At 38.4% G+C, this 25,738-nt stretch overlaps 1 protein-coding gene across 1 annotated transcript in view; it reads right to left on the bottom strand.

Moving 5' to 3' along the window:
- LOC110168769 (voltage-dependent calcium channel subunit alpha-2/delta-2-like) overlaps positions 1-25,267 on the bottom strand; it is a 36,900-nt gene extending 11,633 nt beyond the window's left edge. The window contains exons 1-17 of the mRNA XM_055160169.1: positions 24,858-25,267; positions 19,594-19,675; positions 14,876-14,992; positions 12,747-12,806; positions 10,011-10,055; positions 9,499-9,634; positions 6,270-6,401; positions 5,978-6,035; positions 5,840-5,890; positions 4,471-4,570; positions 4,218-4,379; positions 3,603-3,713; positions 3,215-3,293; positions 1,641-1,690; positions 1,437-1,526; positions 804-869; positions 648-722 (exon numbers count right to left, since the gene is read on the bottom strand). Coding sequence (XP_055016144.1) covers positions 648-722; positions 804-869; positions 1,437-1,526; positions 1,641-1,690; positions 3,215-3,293; positions 3,603-3,713; positions 4,218-4,379; positions 4,471-4,570; positions 5,840-5,890; positions 5,978-6,035; positions 6,270-6,401; positions 9,499-9,634; positions 10,011-10,055; positions 12,747-12,806; positions 14,876-14,992; positions 19,594-19,675; positions 24,858-24,976 — 1,533 coding nt within the window. The 5' untranslated portion in view covers positions 24,977-25,267. The remainder of the gene's footprint in view (positions 1-647; positions 723-803; positions 870-1,436; positions 1,527-1,640; positions 1,691-3,214; positions 3,294-3,602; positions 3,714-4,217; positions 4,380-4,470; positions 4,571-5,839; positions 5,891-5,977; positions 6,036-6,269; positions 6,402-9,498; positions 9,635-10,010; positions 10,056-12,746; positions 12,807-14,875; positions 14,993-19,593; positions 19,676-24,857) is intronic.
- Between the last annotated feature and the right edge of the window lie 471 nt (positions 25,268-25,738).

Genomic DNA, 25,738 nt, shown 5'->3' on the forward strand with positions numbered 1-25,738 from the left:
AACAATAATAACTGATTTGGAGGCCTGTTGACATTATTTCTCATATATAGCTTAAATAGGTCTACTATTATAAATGTCCTTACTAAAAGCTAAGGTTAACGATGCACTATGTTACTTTTCTGGCAGGGGACGCCGTGTCTCTATGTGAACATTATTGCTTTGCTTTGAATGTTCCGTAGCATGGCATTTAACTTATCTTGCATTCATTCAATAGAGGTGTTTTGAAAAATGTATATTTGTACTGTATTCTTTATGAGCCATGCTGTGGAACAGGCAGGCATCTCCCTGGAGACAAATAAGTGACTTGAATTCCACCAGGAAAGTTACATAGTGTACCTTTAAAATAATAAACCAAAAAGTAAGTCAGTTTCTTCTTTTGTGTCTGTAATAAAGTCAATTTAATATGTTCTGCCGCTGCATCTGTTTATTAATTTTTTCAGTTTCATTTGTAAGCTCATCCAATATCACCATCCCTACTTATCAAAATGTATTACTACATGGCAAAATTAGGCTAAGCACTGTTTAATCAAATAATGCACAACTTTTTAAAACAACGGAGACATAAGAAAGTAAAATGTTTAATTGCATCACTTTATTATCCAGCAGTAGACTCATTTGAAATTGTGTAATTGTGTGTGGTCTCTTACATTATATCGCGGTGTCAGACGCTTAATCTCATCCAGATGCACATCAACACCCATCACGCCTAAGATCAGCTGGTTCTATACAATAAGCAACACAATAATAAAACAGTCACTATAGGCACCAATTACAGGCTAAAGCAATTATTATATCATCTTTACCTGTGAGTTTCCATCCATAGTCAGGTTGAATACCGGTAATGTTCCAGTCACTACCAAACCAAGACCCTGCAAAGGTATATTGCAAAATTGTTAAAGTTAAATTTTTGTGCAGTTTGTCCAAATGCTGTGTAGTTTGTGTTTAAAAGGCTCTGTTTAAACTACAGTAGTGTTGTCATGATACTAACATTATTTTGATATGATGTAATAAAACAATGATTGAAATCACTCGAATGTGATTTTCAACTCAAAATAAGAGTCATTTATTCACATCATCTCATTTGGTCGTAATTGAGATTTAGATCAAGACCATTCTAAAATGATTCAGAAATGTCCTTTTTGTGCATTTTTCTATTCTAAATGCTTGTTTTCTTTACTTGAGTATCTAGTTTTGATACTAGTGTCAAAATTGATTAGTCTCTGATTTTCATGACCGTCTTTTTAGTTTTTAAGTGAATAGTCTAGTATAATCATAGTTTTTATAAAGATTAGTCATGCAAATATTGTTTTTTTATACTCTGATTGATAGATTGCATCATATATTTAATGCAAAATTCTGAATTGTTGTTTATATTCCATCACTGAAGAACAGGACATGGAAAGGCAGTTTCTCATGAACTCCCACGGCTTTCTCACCAGAGCGTCCTGATAGACGTTGGTCCACTGAACCTGTTTTGCATCACTGCCCGCGAGCACCATGGGGCGCCCCAGCACATCGAGGTACTCCTGTCATAACACAACAGTGCATGGAGCAAAATCACTACAGCCACAACATTGGGTCATAGGGGACAATACTGTGTGCAAACAAACGGGGGAGCTGAGTACAGGAGTCTAACCCACCTGGGTGTTAATCCTGATGGCACAGATGGAACGGATCTCAAAATAGTAACCTGACGAAAACAGAAGAAAAAGAAACATAGCAAAGGGGGGAGAGAAAGGAAGAGAAAGAGAGAGATAGATAGATAGATAGAGAGAGAGAGAGAGAGAGAGAGAGAGAGAGAGAAAGGAAGGAGTGAGAGGAATAATAAGGAAAGAGAGAAAACAAGGGTTTGGGGAAAGGGGGGAGAGAGGGAAGAGTAAGATAATAGAAGACAGAGAGAAAGAGGGTCAGGGAGAGAGAGAAAGAAAAGAAAGGGAGAAAGCAAGATAGTGAAGAGAGAGAAAGGAAAAAGCGGTGAGGGGAGAGGGAAAGAAAGAGGGAGAGTAAGATAAGATAGGAGAGAGAAAAGGGGAGTCGGTGAGAAAAGAACATGAGACAGGGGGCAGAAAGAGAGAGAGTGAAGCAAGATATACATATTAGAATACACAAGAGGCAAGATCATAAATATTCAGCATTTTACTAGAGTGACTCAGACACTTAAATAACACAGAGGATCTTTTTGTGGAACACCGCAGAATTCATCTACTTCATTTACTTTTCTAGTTTAAAAAGCTGATATAGTTTTAAGGAGGCAAAATATGTAATCAAGCATAATATTATTTCACAAGTGAACATTTAACCACAAATTTTAGACAATGAAAAAATTCTGATTACTAAAAAACAATGTCAAATTCTCAACCACTATTGTTGATGTTCGCTCAATATTATGTAAGTGGCCATAATGTTATGCATGAGTATATTAATCAGTGTTTGTGCTAATATAACCCAATAGACATATTTAATACCAGACTTAAAAAAAAACAAAAAAAAAACAAAAAAACATTAAGTCTGGCTATAGGTAGGTCATTATAAGAAGGGGGAAATATAGATGAAACAGAAATTGAGACAGCTTTTTAAAGGAGCACTGTGTAACTGTAACTTCTAAGCGTCCCCTGTCAGCTTGTCTCCCTAGAAATGTTATTGCTTTACCTGGAATGTGTTCAATTACATGTTTTTCATTGGTCAAAAAAACCTTTAAAAACATGCATTTGTACTGCTTGTCTCTATGGAGATAGTTAAGTTTAATGCGATATTGTGGAACATTCTAGGCAAAGCAATAACATCTCTGTGGAGGCAGTAAGGAGCAGAAACGTTATATAGTGCACCTTTAATATATTTGGCTTAATTGCACTCTCACTTAACTAAAACAGTTAGTCATATTTGCTTCAAAAATAAAAGCATTTGCGGCATAACATAGGCGTAATTACTGCCAGTGTTTTGGAGACCAGGCGCATTAGGGATTGATTTATTTGTTTTGGTCCCGTGAGGTGGTTCCAAATCTATTCATCAATTTTAATAGACTCTGCACTCTGTTCCAGTATGTGCATTCTTAATATAGCCATGAATTTTACCCATGAAGCTTATTCATCAAATGTGCTCACACTTAATCTTTAACATTTTAATACATATTTTAAAGCTATATGAAAGTACCTATATAAAGAGTAATACATGAAATCAAATAAGCCAACCACAATCCAATTTGCCTTTACGTTACCTTTATTAGTACAAGCAATCCACTGCAATGGTGTGACGTCGTAGTTGTGTTGACCGACAGAAAAGGTGAATACTCGAACCTAAACAGGGCGAAATTGTAAGGAAAAATATATTAAAATACAATTTAGATTATGTAGCATTGCTGAAATAGAAAGTAAAGTTAGAGAGATGTGGAAAAAAGAGGCAGATGAAGAGGAAGAGGGAGACAGAGTGAGGGAGAGAGAAGGGGGAGTCATGAGAAAGAGAGATAAAGAGAATGTGGGGGGGGGGTCATGAAAGAGAACAAGAAAAAGGGGAGGGGGAGAGAGAAAGCAGAAGGAGAGACAGAGAAGGGTTGAAGGAAGAGAGGGCAGTGTTGAGGAGAGAGAGTATAATATCATTTATTGTACCGTTTTGTTGGGCCAGTTGTATTGCATAAACACGTCCTGCGCCCTGTCTTCTCCCCCATCAGTGAACAGCATGATTATCTTATTGCAATTTGCCCGAGGGACATTTGTTTTCTACAAAGAAATTAAAATATTATTGGAAGTATGTTTAGAAGTAGTAGAAGCAGAAGTGGAAGTAGATTTAATTAGAGGTGGGCGTTCAATTAGACAAGATAATTGGTGTTTTGGATGTGAGCAAAAATTTTTAAATTCAGTCAATGAAAATATTAAAGAACAGAAATATGTAAGTGTGATCATTCAAACCAAAAGGCTATACAGTGAAATTTTTGCACATGTGCTCATTTTACAGTCCAGTCACTTTAACCTCAACCAAGAAATTTACAGGCATAATTTAAAAGAGGGTACTGCAAAAAATGTGACTACACTGTTGTTTTATCCAGTTTGTAGTAAAACAAGGTTGCAGATTTGTACTGAATTCTAATTAGCTAGTTTGGGGAAAATTACAAAAATCACCCTACATATTAACCTAAAAATACTGACAGAGGTCATCGTTTCATGAAAAAATGCATCTTGGTCTGTCTCTCCTACTTTATATTGATAGTGTGAACTGTTGCTTACATTTAACAGCTGGTTGAAAGCAAAGTGAAACCCGGATTTGTAGTCAGTCGTGCCTTTAGCTTGCATCTGTTGGACTGCTTCTTTGAATATCTTTTTGTTACGAACATTTGCCTGAACAAGGTGTTTGAAACAGGGGACCACAGCTTCAGCTTTCTCATTAAACTAAAACAAGAAAAGATGATTTTTTCAAAAGATGAAATTTTAATTTTGCAATGTGCAATTTACTTAAAGATTTAATGGATCATATTCTTACCCTAGCCACATTGACATAATCATCATCTGACAAAGTATCCAGCATCTCCATGACAGAGGCTTTGATCAACTTCAGAGTGAGTCCACTGACACTGCCACTCCTGGAAAACATGGTATTACAACAGTCAGGTATAACATAGAATGACAAAATCACAAATTCTTTTCAAAGAAGTAAGTTAGAATAAGTAAGTAGTAAGTAGTCTTTTGATTATAACAAATACTCAGATTTCTCTGTATGAGAATTTATCTTTTAATGTACCCTATATCAACATTTTTTTAATCTATTTTGGGTGAAAAATATATCGATGAAAACATTTAAACCCAAAAAATTGCAATAAGATGTTATTCAAAAGCATTTTCACTATCTCATGAATCTTTTTAGACAATAAAGGGAAGACAAAGAACCCACAGTATCAAATTCAGATCCATCCAGACTCCACACCAAGAGATTCTAATTACTTGAGCCACCTTTGCAGATTAGAAAAGTAAGCCCTGAATCTATTTAATATCATAACCCTAATACAGTGGATGGGAACATCGGTTCAGGACTCATTATAAGTGGAGTAGTTGCTGCCATGGAGACGGTCTCGTAGGCATGACACATGTGGATGAAGGGCTGCTCTAGTCGCCTCTCCCTCTCAATATTAGATTAGATTTACAAAAACTAGCCACTACAAGGACACAAAACGCAGACCTCAGCTATGACTGTGTTCTGTTGATTTTCATGTAACTTCAGCAAACAACAATAAAAGCAAGAAAGATTAATTTACATTATAAACTGTTTACAGTTGCTTACATTTTTTGTTTGTCTTCATTTGAGCTTTGACATTATTCTACTTAGAATCATTTTGATCTTTTGAGCACGCTAAGTGCCTCTCAAATGTTTTTATTCTTGTTATAACTGCTTTACTCTTTAGTGTGCCTATATTTACTGTATATACAATAATAAAATGTCAGTACAGTTGTTAAATGTGCATTGTAACTTTTCTGGTATGTCTGTCAAATGCTTGTCCCCATGGAGATGTTATTCCTTTGTCTGGAATGTTTCACAGTATGGTATTAAACCTTTTTGTCATCATGGAGACCAAACCAACCGAGTTACAGGTCAGATCTGAGGAGAGGCAGTAAAACCACCTGTAACTGAATAAATATACGATATAGCAGTTTAAAGTCATACAGTGGAACATTCCAGGCAGAGCAATGACATATCCATAGAAACAAGCCAGACCCCCAACCAAAAAGTTATATAGTGCACCCTTAAGCTTTGGAAAGTAATTTAAATTGCAGAACACGTGTTAATATGTTTTTTAACTTAATAATAAAAATAACAGAATAGTAGTAAAAATAACTGAATAAAATCATTTACTTACACATCAACAAGTATAACCATGTCTTTGGGAGATGAGGCACCTTGGATGTACCTGTGTGCATATGAATAAAATTACATTATAGTAACAGCATGAATCTGGTAAATAATTCAGTATTTAATCAGTAGCAATGCAGCATACCAAGGTCTCCGCCTCACATCATACAAGTCAATCTTATCAGGAGCTTTCCATGGGGTTGCTCAGAAAGGGCAGAAAGAAGGGGTTTCATTCAAACCACATATGTCAAAAACATTACAGTGTGTCGTAGGTATATCTTGTACAATAACACATGACTATAATTTTACTTCAAATGTAATACTAAGGAAAAGACTAGGCACAGTTTTGATTCCAATGCAGACAGAAGGCCTTCTTGTTTCTCTTTAAAATTATATGCAGTTAATGAAATCCTTGAAAGTAAGTTAAAAACATATACCTGGATAGTATCGCGTGACTCCGGTAGCACTTCCAAAAGCCTGCCACAGTAAAGATGGATCCTCTCTGCTGTTCTCCATAAAGACTTTCTCCAGAGCCTGAGTCCAGTTCAATTCATTCAAAATCACTGGCGCTAATTGAAAACATAAAGACAAACATTATAATTTTGCTAAAATATATAAATAAAAAATCCAAAGATGTTGAACCTGATTGTTTTTATGAGTGACTAAGCCCATTAAAATGTATAGGTCCACGCATATGGTATGATGTCATCTATAAACCCAGCAATAGAGGTCATAAATAAGTTTGTACAACTGAATAAATTTTAATCGAAATCAAGATTCATCCATCCATTTTCTTCCGCTTATCTGGGGCCAGGTCGCGGGGGCAGCAGTCTAAGCAGGGACTCCCATACTTCCTTCACCCCAGACATGTCCTCCAGCTCCTCCGGGGGACCCCGAGGCGTTCCCAGGCCAGCCGAGAGACATAGTCCCTCCAGCGTGTCCTGGGTCTTCCCCGGAGCCTCCTCCCGGTGGGATATGCCCAGAAGGAGGAGGCATGTGGAACAGATGCCCGAGCCACCTCAGCTGGCTCCTCTCGACGTGGAGGAGCAGCGGCTCTACTCCGAGCTCCTCCCGTGTGACTGAGCTCCTCACCCTATCTCTAAGGGAGCGCCCAGCCACCCTGCGGAGGAAACTCATTTCGAGCGCTTGTATCTGCGGTCTCGTCCTTTTGGTCATTACCCAGAGGTCATGACCATAGGTGAGAGTAGGAACAAAGACTGACTGGTAAATCTTCGCCTTTCGGCTCAGCTCCCTCTTCACCACAGTCCAATACAGCGACTGCATCACTGCACCGATCCGCCTGTCAATCTCACGTTCCGTCCTTCCCTCACTCGTGAACAAGACCCCGAGATACTTGAACTCTTCCACTTGAGGCAGGGACTCCCCACCCACCCGGAGAGGGCAAGCCACCTTTTTCCGGTCGAGAACCATGGCCTCAGACTTGGAAGAGCTGATCTTCATCCCAGCAGCTTCACACTCGTCTGTAAACCGCCCCAGTGCACGTTGCAGGTCCTGGTTCGATGGAGCCAACAAGACAACATCATCTGCGAACAACAGAGATGAGATCCTGTGGTCCCCAAACCAGACCCCCTCCGGCCCCTGACTGCACCTAGAAATTCTGTCCATAAACACAATGAACAGAACCGGTGACAAAGGGCAGCCCTGGCGGAGTCCAACATGCACCGGGAACAGGTCTGACTTACTGCGGGCAATGCGAACACAGCTCCTGCTCCGGTCATACAGGGACCGGACAGCCCTTAGCAAAGGGCCCCGGACCCCATATTCCCAGAGCACCCCCCACAGGACACCACGAGGGACACGGTCGAATGCCTTCTCCAGATCCACAAAGCACATGTGGACTCGTTGGGCAAACTCCCATGAACCCTCGAGCACCCTATGGAGAATGTAGAGCTGGTCCAGTGTTCCACAGCCAGGACGAAAACCACACTGCTCCTCCTGGACCCGAGGTTCGACTATTGGCCGGATTCTCCTCTCCAGTACCCTGGCAATAGACCTTACCGGGAAGGCTGAGAGGAGTGTGATCCCCTATAGTTTGAACACACCCTCCGGTCCCCCTTTTTATACAGAGGGACCAAAACCCCGGTTTGCCAGTCCAGAGGCACTGTCCCCGACCGCCACGCGATGTTGAAGAGGCGTCTCAGCCAAGACAGCCCCACAACATCCAGAGACTTAAGGTACTCAGGACGGATCTCGTTCACCCCCGGAGCCTTGCCATCAAGGAGCTTGCCAACCACCTCAGTGATTCAGCCAGGGTGATGGATGAGTCCGCCTCCGAGTCCCCAGCCTCGGCCTCCTCCTCGGAAGACGTGACGGTGGGATTGAGGAGATCCTCAAAGTATTCCTTCCACCACCGGACAACGTCCCCAGTCGAGGTCAGCAGCTCTCCCCCCGAACTGTAAACAGTGTTGGAGAAGAACTGCTTCCCCCTCCTGAGGCGCCGGACGGTTTGCCAGAATCTCTTTGAGGCCGTCCGATAGTCCTCCTCCATGGCCTCCCCGAACTCCTCCCAGCTCCGAGTTTTTGCCTCCGCAACCGCACGAGCTGCAGCACGCTTGGACCGCCAGTACCCGTCAGCTGCCTCAGGAGTCCCCCGAGCCAGCAAGACCCGAAAGGACTCCTTCTTCAGCTTGACGGCATCCCTTACTTCCGGTGTCCACCGCTGGGTTTGGGGATTGCCGCTGCGACAGGCACCACAGACCTTACGCCCACAGCTCCGAGCGGCCGCATTGACAATAGAGGCCGAGAATGAAGCCCACTCGGACTCCATATCTCCAGCCTCCCCCGGAATCCGGGAGAAGTCCTCCCGGAGGTGCGAGTTGAAAGTCCCTCTGACAGAGGGCTCCACCAGACGTTCCCAACAGACCCTCACTACACGCTTGGGCCTGCCAGGTCTTTCCGGCTTCCTCCTCCGCCAGCGAACCCAACTCACAACCAGGTGGTGATCAGTTGACAGCTCAGCCCCTCTCTTCACCCGTGTGTCCAAGACACGCGGCCGGAGATCACGACTACAACGTCGATCATCGACCTCCGGCCTAGGGTGTCCTGGTGCCACGTGCACTTATGGACACCCTTGTGCTCGAACATGGTGTTCGTTATGGACAAACCGTGACTAGCACAAAAGTCCAATAACAAAACACCGCTCGGGTTCAGATCAGGGAGGCCGTTCCTCCCACTCACCCTTCTCCAAGTGTCACTGTCGTTACCCATGTGGGCGTTGAAGTCCCCCAGTAGAACAACGGATGTTGAACCTGATTGTTTTTATTAGTGACTAAGCCCATAAAATGTATAGGTCCATGCATATGTTATGATGTCATCTATAAACCCAGCAATAGTGGAGGTCCTAAATAAGTCTGTACAATTGAATACATTTTAATCGAAATCAAGATTCAGTTATTTCTAATGACTGATCAGGTAGGATTATTTGACTCAGACGTCCAAAGACAATACTCATGAGCCGAGTTTAGACTTTGGAGGAAGAAATGTGTTAAAGATCACTTGTTAGTCTATAATTGTGTCTTCAGGAAATTCATACTGAAAGACATTTTTATTTGTTTAAAATTAAAACTGTGATCTGCCACTAGGGAAAAAATGAAGTGACACATTTTTTGTCATATTGCCCAGCTCTAGAACCCAAATGTCACGTACCTCCTTTGTATATATCTGTTGGGATCTGGACAGCTGTGTAGGAGTAGTTGACATTGTTTTTGAAATTTGGGTCGTAAACAAACTCCAGCTTGATGTGGGAGGGGTTCTCCACTTCTCCTTCTCCATCCATGGAATACTGTCATGGAAGTAATATAGTATAAAATATTTGGTATAAATGGTCTACTTGTGCTGTTTGGGTTTCAAATAGGGGAGAAAATATTTGATTAGGAATTAAAACCACATTTTATATAGGATATTTTAATGTACAGCATAAAGGTTTCTATAAACTCAGCAGTTTATATATGTATTTATTATTTTATTTTTTTAACCAAAATATGGCTGACTGAACAACATCAAACTACTGTAAACTGTTATGATTGGACCATTTTCTACAGCTTTTAACCTTGTAAGAAAGTCAATGCATCTAGCCAGGCAAAGTAGTTACTGCAATTACCTTCCCATATTAAGGATTTCACATTTTCACAGCAATCAAAAACAGAGAATTTACTCACATAATCCAGCTCTGCCTTGGAGTCATAGTATGCCATGTCCAGCTCCTAAAAATACAGACATGTTAAAACAAGTTTGTGTCTTTCCAAGTCAGATTAATATGTATGATAACTTTGCCATTTCCTCAACATGGCACTATGTAAATTTTCAGGACGAGGGTTTGTCATCTGTTTGTTTCTATGGCAAAACTTTGCCTAGAATGTTCCACAAAATGGCATTGAAATTATCTATGTTCATGGAGTCAGTCTGTGGGATAGTGAGCACAATCACAGTAATAAAGTGTGTTTTTCTTTGCAATAAAAACAACTGCAATTGAATAAATATGAGATAGATACATTTATTGCCATACTATGGAATATTCCAGGCAAAAACCATGGAGATATAGAGCTAGCAAAACCCAAACTTGACAAGTTACACTGTATGTCTTTAAGTATGGCCTATATGGCACAAGCATACCATCTGTATATTACAAGCTCTTTATATAGATATAAATAAAATAATCACTGTTTAAATGTGTTTGTAACAAATGTTTTTGTGACACATTTGTTATGGTAAATCCCAAATGTTCGTATTTCAAATCTGTCTCATCCAAATGTGTGCATTGTGCTTTGTGCAGCCACATGATGAATCAGTGAGTGTGAGGGCCAGGCTGAGTGCCGCCATCTGCTCTCTGAGCACAAGAACAAGTTTGACATAAAATCACACACTATTTTGGATCTGTTTAAAGATACAACTAAAATACTACAGCCCTGAGAATGTAACCTTTTGGAGACAGCGCATAATCAAATCTACATAAAAGACAGACGTTATTTTTGAAGAGATAGTGGGGAATTGTAATTAATCTCATATATATTTGGCTTGTATGCTCACTTACAATTAATGTAAATAAAATCTTTAGTGAAAAACTCTGTCTTGTCTCCTTCAGGAGAATAAATGGGAGTATTTAGATCATTAACAAGCATCATGTACATTTTCTTCTGAATCTTAATATTTTACAATTATTCAATTATTCATGAGTAAATCATAATGTACGCTTCACAAACATAAAGCCTTTCCCTTATTCTCTGTTAAACTCAAGAATTCCATAGAGAATCAATAGGAACTTTCTGTTTTACAAAAATAAAAATATAAGCCTAAAGACTCACCTTGCCTAAAGAGCATTTCATGTATTTCTGCTATAACTACATGACGACTCTCCCAAATTTGGGCTTAAATGAGGTATGAGCCTGACTTAGTTTTGTAAATATAGTGAATGAAACATGTGCAAAACTCAACACAACAGCTGAGAGCAGTGATCTGGAGGAAGCAGCTGTGTGTCCCATTTTCAGACAACATGAACTGAATACATTTTTGTATCTGCCTGACATAATTAGCACAAAACTGTTCTGATCTGTTTAGTATTAAATTAAATAAAATACTATGAAATGTAGTCTTGCTCAAAAAAAGAAATTAAAAGAAATTACATACCCCAAAATGTAGTTTGTAACGTAATCCATTAAGATACTTAAAGTGAGTAATGTAATCTGAATACTTTGGATTACTTGATATTGTCATGTTTTTTAAAACTGCATGAATGTAGCAACCACATCCTGAAAATTAATGTTTGTTTTCTTCAATTGTGTGTTGAGCCCAAGTCTCCGTGAACAGACTTTTGTTTACTGTACAGAAGCAAAGACGAGGAAATCTTAACATAGGTTTTGTCTGCTTAAAGAGAATTAAAAGCCCAGGCTTTACTTAACCATCTTGAAAATATCATTGATAGAGAAATGCTTTCTATATGAGATCAATTTAAATTATGTCCACCCTACTGTTAGGTGTCATATTGTTTATTTAAAAAAAAAAGAAAAATCACTTTCAGCACAAACATAAAGGCACCAGCCCAGTAAAAATCTGTAATATTGGATGTTTTTTTTACTCAAAATGATTCAGATTATTATCAACGGCGATTATTAACGACCTTGTCCATTGTGTGACTGACGCCACCAACGTTAACATGACGTTTACGTAGGCCTGATTTAGTGATTATCGTTACAGGCCTACGTTTACGTAGCTCTTATTGCACGTTCTGTTTGGGTTTCCAGCAATGAATGGAATTACCGAGAAAAAATAAAATATTTGGGATATAGCCCAAAATGTGAAAACAGGAAAATACTGCCATGTAATCTATATATTTCAACAAAGTAACTGTAATCCATTTACCACTCACTGAAACAGTAACTGTAATCGAATAGTTACTCATAATTTGTACTCTGATTATGTAACGCCGGTACATGTAATCTGTTACTCCCCAACACTGTGTGTGTGTGTATAAATAAATAAATAATAAATAAATAAATAAATAAATAAATAATATATATATATATATATATATATATATATATATATATATATATATATATATATATATATATATATATATATATATATATATATATATATATATATATGACACTAATTTCTTTGGGACTGACCCTGACTTCCTCAACCATAGTTTCTGTACTTGTTAAACCTTAACCTAAACCTTCACCTATTGTAACCCAAATCATGTTGCTGATCCAATAATAAAGGATTTACATTACAGAAAGCATGCCCCCCTGAAGTGAGTACGTATAGATTTTAGTCCGCACATTGTGACAAAAGCAACCCACATAAAACGTATTATTTCCATTCTGTCCATGGGCCTGTTGAGTCATTTGCACAGTGCTGTTGATGGTGGTTTTAAATTAATTTGTGTTTACCTTGATGCTGTCCTTCCACAGATGCTCCCGCTGTAACCGCTCCGCTTCACTGGCTAACCTCTACACACACAAATGAGCTGCATTAGACCTACTCTTTCCTTTATTGATTAAAAACATCAAGAACTATTGTGTCTCAGAGGAGCCGTGACACTCCAAGAAAACATTTTTGTTCAGCTTGTTTAAAAGACATTACACAAATAACTAAGGGTTCTATGGGATTTTAAAGCTTAATTAGAAATACGTTTCCTTCAAATTGTTATAGGAATTACAACTGCTGACAAATTCACCCATAGCAGATAGTTATAGTAAACTAAAACTAAATAGGTAAATTAATAATAATAAGCATAATAATAAGCATTTCATGCATATTCTCCAACTCCAAGCTGTATAAACTTTAATTCTTATTGGATTTAAGCAGATCAGGTGATGTGTATTTGTCTAAAAAGGGACACCCTATGTCAAGGTGGGCAGAATTATTAGGCAGCTTTTTTTCCTCAGGTAAAATGGGCAGGTAAAATTGAACTGACTCTGAAAAATCAAAAATTGTAAAAAGTCTTTCAAAGGGATGCAGCACTCTTGTAACACTCTTGCAAAAATACTGTGGTGTGGTCAGAACCATCAAACATTTTGTTGTAAATAGTCAACAGTGTGGCAAGAGTAAGGGAGGCTGAAACCCAACCACCACTGAACAAGAAGCATAAGCTGAAACATCAAGACTGGGCCAAGAAAAATCTGAAGACAGATTTTTCAAAGGTTTTATGGACTGATGAGATGAGAGTGACTCTTGGTGGACCAGATGGATGGGCCCGTGGCTGGATTTGTAATAGGCACAGAGCTCCACTTTGACTCAGATGCCAGTAAAGTGGAGTTGGGGTAACTGGTATGGGATGGTATTATTAAAGATGAGCTTGCTGGACCTTTTCAGGTTGAAGATGAACTCATAACTCCAAAACACTTTCTTTAAGCACTGGTACAGGAAAATGTCTACGTCTTTCAAGAGGACCATGATTTTTATGCAAGACAATGCTGCATCACATGCACTGAAGTACTCCACTGCAAGGCTAGACAGTAAAGTCTTTAAAGAAGACAAAATAATGACATGGCCCCCTTCCTCACCTGACCTAAACCCTATTGAGAAATTGTGGGCCCTTCTTAAATGGGAGATTTATGGTGAAGGAAAAGAGTACAGTACACCTCTATGAACAGCGTCTGGGGGGCTGTGGTTCCTTCTGCACAAAAAGAAGAAACTGACAGACTCTGTGAATGGAAGGCTTATGACCATTATTGAGAAGAAGGTTGGCTATATTAGTCACTGATTTTTTATTTTATAATTTTTTTAAATATCAGAAATTTTTATTTATACATTTTGAGTTGTTTATTATTCTGACAGATGAAAATAGTGAAAATGGAAAATGTTAATTTTTCATTTTGTTGCATAATAATTCTACACATTAATAGCTGACCAATAATTGCGCACACATAGATTTTCTCCTAAGAAAGCCAAAACTTCACTTTTACTTTCTTAAATATTCAAGTTTGAGGTTTATTAACATGTTGGACTGATTGAGAGCACTGTAGATGTTCAATGATGTTCAATTATAAAATGAATCATCTTAAATACAACTTGCCTAATAATTACGAATACCGTGTATACAGAAAAAACATACAGTTAAAAGCATACAGTTAATACAGGACAGCAGTGGTCTGGTGGTCTGGTGGTCTGGTGGTATGGTGTAACAAAAGGCCAGTCTAAGCAGATAGATATGAAGGTGCAAGGTTGTGGAGGGCTATGAATGTGAGGAGCAGGATTTTGTACTGAAAGCAGTGTGAGATGGTGAGCCAAATTACTATATATACATTCAATATTTTGACCACTATTACTGGGCACATCCAAAGCACTAAACAGTTGTATCCTTGTATCCTACGCTATAGTTTAGAAAAATGTAACATGAAGCTAATCTTAAAGGTATGTATATTTTTTGTTTAATATATTATATTCATGGTTTTCAATTATTCTTTTCTTATTTGAAGAATATTTCCATTCAAAGAAGAAAATTTAAGTCTACAAAGAAGCAAAATAAAAAAGTAATTAAATCCTAGAGTACTGACAGTATCATTGTCATACTTACATCCAGGGCTTTGCGTTTTTTAGCCAGGAGTCTTTCGATATCTAACGCCACCTTTTCCACGATTCTTCTGGGTTGATTCTTGATCACACTGAACCGCCGCCTTTCCTCATTATAAATCTGTAACATAAAGGAAAAATTAGATTAAAGGTGAACTATATAACTTTTTTCTGGTGGATGGTCTGACTTCTCCTAGTCTCATGTTATTATTTTTCCTGGAATGCTCCACAGTATGATATAAACATATCCATCTTTCTTTCATTCAATTGTTTTATTGTCAAGATTGCTAAATTTTTGCAATTTCATAGAAAATTCCAGGCAAAAATGATAAAATCTGCATCTCAAGGTTTCTGACCCTGCACCTAAAACTTACTAAATAGTGTAAATAATGGCAAATCTTGTATGAGCTTTTCTATATATGTTTTTAAAATAAGCATTAATTCATTTGACATTCTTTATTTTCTTAAGAAAAACATAATCTCCAATTTACAGAGTAATTCTTTGAACAACCCAAAGCTCAGGAATTCACCACAAACATGCTATTTATGTCAAAATCTGGGAAAACAAGAGAACAGTCCTGACACAAGTAAAAACCTAAATTTGGCTGCTTCCTGCCCACAGCTCTCTGGAGGAACACTGACATTTGCTTTTAGAAAAACAATTCCACTTCCAAATAATGTCTTTAAAACAGCAGTCATTTGTAACTAGCAGATATCTAAAGCTGAACAATATTGAACCAAATATCTTTACAACAGCCTGTGTTACTCACTGAAGAACTGCATCAAAGATAGTGATGAAACATAATGTAATGTACTGAACTGTCATGCTTGAACTTCTCACAAAACTCTCAAAACAGTAACTCCAAGACCAACAACAGCACTAATCTAAATAACAATAAATTGAATCACAATTTTATGACTTTTAAATGTAAAATAAATCCAGGGTCTGTAAACCACTTGTATTAACAGCAAGTTCCATCCATCTTATAATAAACAACTGATAATGCATCCCAGAACACAAATCAATCATTTTTACTACTGTATGAATGTTGCAAATCCCCTGTAATCAAATATTGTATAGAAAAAAAAGAGTTAAACTGCTTTTGTGTTACATGGGTGTCCATAAGGTGCATGTATTTATATATTTGTAGTTACACTGAGTGGTTGAGGTAGCCTAAGAAAACAGACAGAATGATTTCTGTGGAGTGTGAACCACAGTGCGATGTGCTGAGTTGGCAGAGCATACAGAAATCCATGTTTAATTTCCTGTGTTGCTAATGGTTTCCTGTAAACTCCATCTGACTTTCTCTCACAAGCATCAAACTGACCTGTGCATTATGTCTCAATATAGAGCAATCCCATAATAAGAATATATAACTGGCAACACAAATATGTCACAAATATTGTCAGAAATGTTTTTTTCAGATTTACACAGTCCACACCACAGCAAATCCTAATCCTAAGAATTTTAAGGGCCCTAAATTATAATTGAGACACACAGGGCAACAGTGGTTAATTTCAGATGATTGTATTTTTACACTGTAGTGATAGTATTTTTGTATCACTTGCTTTTTAAAAGTGCACTGTGTAACTTTTCTGGTAGAAGGTCATCTGATCATCTCCATGGAAATACTATTGCTGAAATGTTCGATAACATTAAACATCTATCTCCATCTATGGAGTCAAGCAGGTGAAGCTACTCGGCCAAGTTCCAGATCAGATCTGTGGATAAGTGCCTCTGCTCTCAGTAAGAATGCATGTTTTTCAAAATAATAAAATTCCCTGTAATTGAACACATGCAAGTAATATATATGTTGATTGCAAAACTGTGGAACATTTTAGGTAAAGCAATAACTTCTTCATGGATACAAGCAGGTAACAGACCCTCTCCCCAAAAAAGTTACACAGTGCACCATTAATTTTTATATATGAATGAATTATTAATGGATGTGGTAGTTATCAAGCAATCTGAAAATATATATGTGATCAACTTAACTCACTGAGGAAAAAGCACCTGTGACCTGAACCCTGCTAGTCCTCTGATAACTTAACAGGGTTGCACCAATTAAGGAATCTATCATAAAAATCATACCACACTGCACATTCATTACTCTAAAGATTTTTTACATTATATACTTTCAATTGTGTCTTTTTCCTGTAATATAATTAGTATTGTCTTAAAATAACATAGTAGAAGACTATCTGGACATGAGGCAGTGAACCAGAAAGTGTGTCCTGAATGAGGGCATCACACTCTGCTCTGGTGGGACTGCATTGAGGAGAGAAGGGAGCAGCGCGACAGCCTTAATCCTATAAATGGACCTGAAGACATCCCTCAAGCTGCTGCACTGACCAGAGACTGAAGCTTGGGCTGACTTCACACACGCACACACATCCAAGAGGGAACGCAATGAACCAGGCAGGAGGAGGCAAGACTAAAGTGGAGCATATTTATGAGGCAGATGTGGGTCTTAAGGAAAACAGAAAGACATGGAGTATTTGGTGAAGAGTCTGCTTTGTCTATAGTATGGATCTTTTAGCAATAACTGAATAAATGCGAGAAGTCTATTTTTCCATTTAAAGCAATCAATTAAATTATTATTCAAAAGAACCTTGAAAAACACCCAGTAGTTCTGTGACTGGGTTCCACAGATCTGAGCTGTAACTGGGCCTGGTGGCGTCACCTGCTTTTATCCATTTTAAGTTTCTCTGTGTTTGTCACATTGTGTAGACTAATCAATAGTAAACCCAAGATGATTCATATAGCTCAACATGGGATTAAGTCATGTGTGGCCATTGCTGAGTCATGAGCATTATAATTACAAAATAAAACTTATATTCATCAAAACAAGCAGTGGAGGGAAATCAGTACAATCTGGGTAGAAAAAAAAAGAGAAAAACATGTGATTCATAATGAAACACATACCGCACAGAGACATTACTGCCTTATGTTTATCAGTAAAACACTGAAACAAACCTAGACTCTTTCACGCATGTTTCTAAGAGTGCACTAAGCATGTCAGAGTCCTAATAGTCTTTTCACAAGGATTAATTTAGCCCTGAATGAAATGAGAGTGTGGGTTGACCATCTGTTCTCTGTGACACAAACTGGGAGGGCACGTGCTCCGGACTACAGGAGTTTAACTCAATAGTTAAGAAAACAAGCATCTACCATCTCACTACCATTCAATTAAGACTACAGTAAGCAAATTACAACCTCTTAATTTGTACAGGGCTGTTGTTGTAGCTAATTTAAAGATGCACTACAACTTTTCTGGTAGAACATTTGCAATGCGGTTGTCTCCATAAGATGTTGCTTTGCTGGAATGTTCCACACTAGGGCATTAAACTAATCTATCCTACACTGATTCAATTACAAGTGTTCTTATTGCTCCAAGATACCTTGAAAAACATGCATTCTTCCACAGATCTAACATAACTTGGTGGTGTCACCTGCTTGTCTCGTGGATAGCAAAATACAATACCATACAGTGGAAAATTACAAGAAAAGGGACAACATCTCCATGGAGACAAGCATGTGCCACATCCTCCACCAAAAAGATGTTACGTAGTGCTCTATTACATTATTATGTCCTCTGTGTGGGGTGACATATTAAAGATACTGGTATTTTCACTGTGAAAATGGAAATAAATAAGACAAGTACTAAGAGAAGAAAAATATGCAAACTGCAAAAAGGAAGTCTCTACAACTGAGAAATTATCTACAGTATAGAAACCATATAACATACAGCACATCTTTTTACAAGGACCTTTTTATCAGCAGCCTGTCACAGTTGAGACAGAAAGCACTCTGTAAAGCCAATAGATGGGTGCTGTGGTTCCTCTCTGACATCAATCCAAATGGCTTGAATGACTGTAGAGGACACCACCCCTGTACTCAGTCCATCCATCAGGACCAGGAAACCTCAAAAAGCCAGCCACAATGAGAACGGGCAGGTAATAGCAATATATATGTGAGCATTTATATTCTGACATGAAGCAAAGATATATTTTTTTAATGGTGTACCAAAAATGCCATTTCCATGGATACATAAAGCTCTTAAATTACCACACTTGTGTGCTTGTGTTGGTCATATCTCAAAATTATTTTTAAAATTCTCTCATCACTGTATCTTCTTCCTTTAACTATTTTACTAAAAAGCTTTTTTCATTAAGATTAAGGAAAGACTTCTAACCAACTGAGTGTGAAGAGCTGAAGCCAGTGTCGACCCATGTGTTGGGTAATGACTATAATAATAGTGGTAAGAATAGCCTTTCCTGTCTATAATAAGATGTGCTTGTTTCCAACATGAACTCCATGAAAACCTTTCTGTCAAAAACACATCATCTGAATCAATATCTATAAATAAATGTAGGTGTTATATGGTATAACAGCAGGTCTGCTAAAACCAAGCAGAATCGTGTGCTTAGCCAGTGCAAGAATTTAATAATTATTGTGCACAAAAACTGTAAACATTCAAAATACATAAAGGACTGAGAAAGCTGGAGATCATAAATATTACGGGCTGTATTTGATTCTAGCAACCACTAATAAAATATACAGCTTCTACAGAGAACTGTATAATTGCTTGGATGCTATATGAATCGCCCTATATGTGGCGTTTTTGTACTCTGACCCCCCTGCCCTGTGCATTTCTATCAGCGGACAGCAGTGAATGAAAAGAAAATGAGAAACCGTGTCTGCCGCAGCTCTGTACTCACCCCTTTGAGCTGCTGTGCTCCAGTGATCTGCTGAAAAACCCGGTCTATCTCCTGCTCTATGCGTCTGGCCCAGTGCATTACCCTGTGGAGCCACAATAACACAGAGAGGGTAAAAGAAGAAACATCAGAGACACTGACCGATTACAAAAGCATTACAGTAGACATTCATACTACACATGACCACTACTTTAGTTACAAGGAATTTCCCAGAGTATAAAACATGATGTACTTTTGTTTCTTGTTCCCATCCAACCTGCAAATAGAACTGGTTAAAAAGAGCATTTATTTCACAACCTCATCTTGGTTCATCTGACTCTTTGTGTGCAATCTCAATTTATTATGTTTTATAGGTACTCTAGATAGTTTCTCTATCTTGGTTTTGGACTGGCTCAAATTAGAGAAAACTTTAACCCTTAAGCATTTCAGTCAAAAACTTACAGTGTGTTTGTATTTCGGTTTTGCCAAAATTACAAAGGCATCTTATCCATATGGTGAAAGGTCATTGCAGCGCTATAAACAGAGAGACAGCAACTGTAGCACATATTTTACTGCTTCTCCTCATCAGCCCAGTGCTACTGTGACTACAATAAATGCTAGCCTTGTACACGTGTTTTTCCAACAAAAAACACCTCAAGGTCAAACAATTTTTCAATATGGAAAACAGCCTAATGCTATGCAGCTATTTCTCATGCAGTGAAAGCAACAAAAAGCCTTGGGTCTGGCAACTGCAGTTAAATTCTAAAGAGTTTAAAGAATATTTTGTATTGTATTTTGGGACTGGACCATTGACATTATCTTGCTATTACCTATGCTTTTTCAATAGGAACACAGCTATTCATTATTAAATGTAAAACCCATGCAATAAGAGTAATGTGTATTTAGAGTGATAGGATGCATTTTTGCAGCTAACAATCTGTCCATCCCACACATGGGTCTTAACATGGCATTAAGATATAGCCTACACTATCTGAGCACTGAGAGATTATTACTGTACTAAGCCATTTGTGATTTAAGCTTGATCACAAACTGAGCGATTCTCATTGTTTCACAACACCTCAGTATATTGCGCCAGGCCTAAAAACAACCAGGCTATTAATGAAACAATAAATACTGTATATAGTTCTGTCATGCACAGCTTAAGAATCACAGTTTAATTCTAATGTAGTGTTATTATTTCTGTTTTCTCCTACGAAGGGCCTATTTGAATTTCCATAGGGATCAATAAAGTATCTATCTATTTATCTATCTATTAAAATTAATTGACAACATGTTTATAATGCGTAAATGTGAAAATCCTAAACATTATTAGTCCTTTGTGTCTAAACAAGCTGGTCTGAAAGCACTGAAAAAATGTGCATTGACTTTCTTGCATGCCCAGAGAGGCCATCCATTACCACTGCCATCCATGTATCTACTGCTCGCTGAGTTTTACAATCTCGCCTCAAGAAGTGCTACTTTCATCAGAGCGACAACATCTTATCCATTCTCTTGACAAGATAATGCAGACATCAAATGCTTTATCTGTAGCTTGGGCTGGTTTGAAAATCAACCAAAATGGAGACAGTCAGTGATAGCAAGATAAGCTGTGTGCTACTTTAACAAGCATTTCCCATTGAAGTTATGATTCACAGTCTCATGGTACGTTTGACAAGCACTACTTTTTTAAACTGTATATTTTCGGGCCTGCGGCAGTCATAGCGACACAGTGACGGAGGAGTTGGGAAAAATAGCAGAAAGCAGCACTTTTTAACAAGAAATCCAACTATGCACCATTTGGCAATAAAATAGGAAACTGCTTACAAGATATAACATAGCATTTGGTATACATAATTTATAGACATTCTAATCTCATCTGTTTTTTGTTTTTGTTTTTTTTTACTATATAACCTGATGTACAGATGGCTAGTTACACAAAGCCATATGGGAAGGCCTTTACAATTGGCAGCTATACTGTTACATCAATGAGTAATGTAATAATAAATGTAGTTAATATGAGATTCAAGAGCAGGACCACACCTCAGCCGCCCTCTCCTCTCACCAGCGAACCACAACTCACCTCGACCACGCCTCTAATTTCCCAGAAGCCTATATGTAGCAGCCTTTCCCATCATCCCAGTTTGTCTCGGCGAACTCGACCCCACCCTCCCACCCCCTATTTTCTCTTTCAGTCATAAGACCCCTACAAGGGGGGGTCTCGTTCCGACTGGGCCAATTGAAGATTGAGACGGAGCCCCCACCTAGAGTCTCAACCCAGCCATCTCTGCCCCACGTCGTACATTATCAATAAACTTCTTCGCACTATGTTTCGTTGTTGGTGTGGTCCTAGCTAATGAAGTGTAGTGTTATGAGTAAGTTGTTGGGAATACCTGCTGTCAGTCAATCAATCACTTTTATCCCAGCAAACCAAAATAACTACCTTTTTCACCAAATATAAAATAACAAAAAGGCTTGAGGAATTACATTTAAAATAATTTATAAGATAAGGTAAGGTAAGTTTATGGGTTACATAGAATAATTTGGGCTTCAGGACTGTTACCAATACTATAATAATATGACATTTAGCAAACATATACATATATCACTTTCTGGATAAAATAATTTTATGATGTATGATGACTATAAAAAGAATGTGTTTTGTTAAGAATTCAGAAGTGTCAGATTAATGGACAAATGGGACAACTAAGCTCTGCTTCTACTATGTTTTTCAATGAGATCAACACACAATAATAAATCTTTGTGAACTAGTAGAACCTGTGGGGCCATGTCGTGCTGCAATATTGATATGAGAGCAAACTGCCTTTTAGCCTTTACCATTTTCTTTTATGAAATATTTATTCAATACATTTAGTAGTGTGTTGAGTACCCAATGCAATACTAAGTATATGTATCTTTAACAGCCATTAGTAAGATAAAGCCAAAGCCCAATTTGAGGTCTGTCCACATGTTGACTGGGGTGATTTTGTGTACCAAGTCAGGTTGGAGATAAAGAGGCAGCTATAGCCGATTCTACACTTGGAGACCCAGGGGACAGAGCAGTGGTACTATAGCTGTACATGACCCATATTCACCAAAGACACAGGGAGAGGAGCAAGGGAGCAGTCTAGAACTGCATTGAAGGGGGAATAAAATCAAATCTGTTTATTTTAAAATGAATTAGTGCTCAATTTTAGTAAATAAGAAAAAAAAAAATGACAGCTTTATAGTTTTTCATTTACAATGTGTGAATATGTAATTAACATTTTTGTTCATTGGTCAAAATTTTTCACTATTGCTTTATTTTCCATTCTATGTAAATATTCAATTCTGACATTGTAGATCAGTAGTATAACAGTTGACAATTAACAAAGGCGCACTGTGTAACTTTTATGATGGACTGTACACTGCCTGCTTGGAACTATAACTGCTTTGCCTAAAACGTTTCACAGTATAGTATTCATAATATATATCTCCATGGAGACAAGCAGGTGATGCCACCAGATCCAGTTACAGGTCAGATCTGTAGAGAGGCAACCTGTGCTCAATGTAAGAATGAATTGAGCAATAAAAGTCCTGGAACTGAATAAAAGCAAAATTGTCATAACTCATAGTGTGGAACACTGCAGGCAAACAATCACACTTCCATAGGGACAAGCAGGTGACTGGCCCTTCACCAAAAAAGTTACATATTGCACTGCACCTTTAGTTCTGTTACAAGAGTCAATCTGATTTTACATTGTCAGTGTCATCTATATCACTGCATTATTTATTTGTCTCTATCTCAGGACAGGGGATGAAGTGAGGAGTGGTGTTAACACTCCTGAAGCTGGATAAATCTGTGCTGCAGTCATATTAATTCTTAATTGGAAAAAGATGCTGTTGCTCCATAGCGCATAATCTCTGCTTCATTTAGCATGTATTTAGAGACCCAAAGCAAAAGACAACACACATGGTACAACAATTTAGCCCATCTAAATGATGGCAGAAGATTAAGACAAAATGTTCTGCAAGCTAATGCTTCAAGGACGAACACCATTTTGTTTTGTTTTGTTTTGTTTTGTTTCGTTGCATTGTCTTTAACTTTCATTGTATATATTACATGTAAACCCCTAGTGACTGGCAGATTTCCGAGGGTGTGGAGGAGAGGAGGGGACCATCTGGACCCAGGTCCTCCTCAAGCACAGCCTAAAGTGGACAACAGGGATCACTGATAAACATGATCCAAATCTATAGCCATTTATAATCTGTCAAAAACTAAGGGGCAAGAGAATATGCAGATCATTCAACAAAGATAAAATCTGTATGGACAATATGCAGCAATTGTAGCTCAGACAGTTATTCAGACACTTGACTGATGGGATTAGAAGAGGAGAATGCTACTGGTCTTTTGTTAGAAACACTGAAAACAAGAGTTTAAGCAATCTTGTGTATAGTAACTTACTGAACAAAGTACCTGGAGATCTAAAACAGGACACTTTAAAACAAACATGACAATATCTGTTTAGGTTCAACACAAAAACGTTTGATTGTGATAGACCATACTTGTACATAGAATTATTTACAGAAAAAACAACTGTATTCTATAAAACTGTGCTTTAAACAGAATTATTACAAGATCTGTTCCCGCTTTTTGAACCAGGTGGACAAAACCTTATGTTTGGAAGATGCTTATTTTCACCAATGTTTTTGAGAGGAGACACGGGCTCTTGCTGCCCAGGTGTTAATGGAGGCTGTGAGCAAGTGTTTAACAATAAAAAATATATAAAATAGCCAATGGCCAATACAATAGTGGTGCCTTGCAGTGTCCATGGAAACATCTCATTATTCTGCTAAGAAAACAATACTAAACCTACAGGCTTTTCACTGTAATGGCACCTGTACCTAAGACTGAAAATGGGATTACACCCTCATTATCAACTTCTTCAAAGACTGCACCATCCTGGTTTTGTGTGTCCCATTTATTCCCCTGACAATAGGATCTAACAGCAATTGATCTTTGGTATGCTTTGGAAAATTAAGTTGTTAAACCAACAAATTGTGAGTGATTGTATGGCATATTTGTTTCTGTTATTTTTAATGAGTTCAATTCTCTGTCAGATTATGGACAATAGTTCAACACAATACAGGGTAGTTCATTTCCGCGTTTATATTGATGCAACCAAATTACATAAGAGCAGGGCTGAGCGGCTGATTGAACAGAGAGATTTCTTGACACCAAATCCGAGTGGACAAGACTTAAGTTGTGACCATCTTAGTCCCACTGGTTTCTGTCACAGTGCGTTACTTACGTGTAATGTTGGGGGAACAGAAGCCCCTCTGCTCCGGGCCACGGCGCGTTGCTTAGAAGAAAGATCATCTGAATAGATATGAAGCAGACCAGGCTGCAAGACCTTTTGCCTATCGCCATTTTCCATTAAAAAATCTCGTCACGGGCTTTCGGGGTGTGAACGAAACGCTCCGGCCGCAGTCTACCCGGTTGGTATCTTGCTTCAAAGCTGGCTGCTGCTGCGTAAAGGTCCGCTCGCTCCTCGTCCAGTCAGTTCCGTGGAGAGTTCATATCGGCATGTAATGTCAAGTGGACGCGGAGGAGGCACGCAGCGCTCGAGGAGGCATTGCCACTGTGGATGCACTAATGCAGCTGCCAAGACACTGCAGAGTCTCTTCTCCCGCTCCCACATACAACACTGCCACACATACTCACACCCTCCCTCACACGCACGCGCGGAGCTGGAGAGAGAAGAGAGAGGCGGGGGCGCGCACAACAGAGTACAGTCTCTTTTATCAGCACCAGCGCGTGCACTGACGCGCGTTCACGTTCACCAAGCAACAGCAACGCAGCAAATGGGCTTTATTATCACTGCAGAGCCACGTGGGTCTGATCTTTCTTTTTTTTCTTTTTTTTTTTTATTAAATAACATTCAATTATGCCACACAACTCTTCCTTTATTTTACTGATGTAGGCTACAATAAATATAGCTATATTAAAATAAGAGAAAATCCCACTGAGTATTTTGTTTGATCATGAATCGTTATGTTCACCAGAGGCTTCGTACAGCCTAGTACAATGCGACTAAATGCAATTAAGTTTGAAATGGAAGTAGTCATTTAAACTTTGTTGTGAGTAATGCAGTGATTTGGTCTATTTCTTTTTTTTTTTGGCCATTGTCTG

This window comes from Boleophthalmus pectinirostris, unplaced genomic scaffold (assembly GCF_026225935.1).
Source record: "Boleophthalmus pectinirostris isolate CB_2022bp ecotype Guang Dong unplaced genomic scaffold, ASM2622593v1 HiC_scaffold_3, whole genome shotgun sequence".
In the NCBI taxonomy this organism is placed as follows: domain Eukaryota; kingdom Metazoa; phylum Chordata; class Actinopteri; order Gobiiformes; family Gobiidae; genus Boleophthalmus; species Boleophthalmus pectinirostris.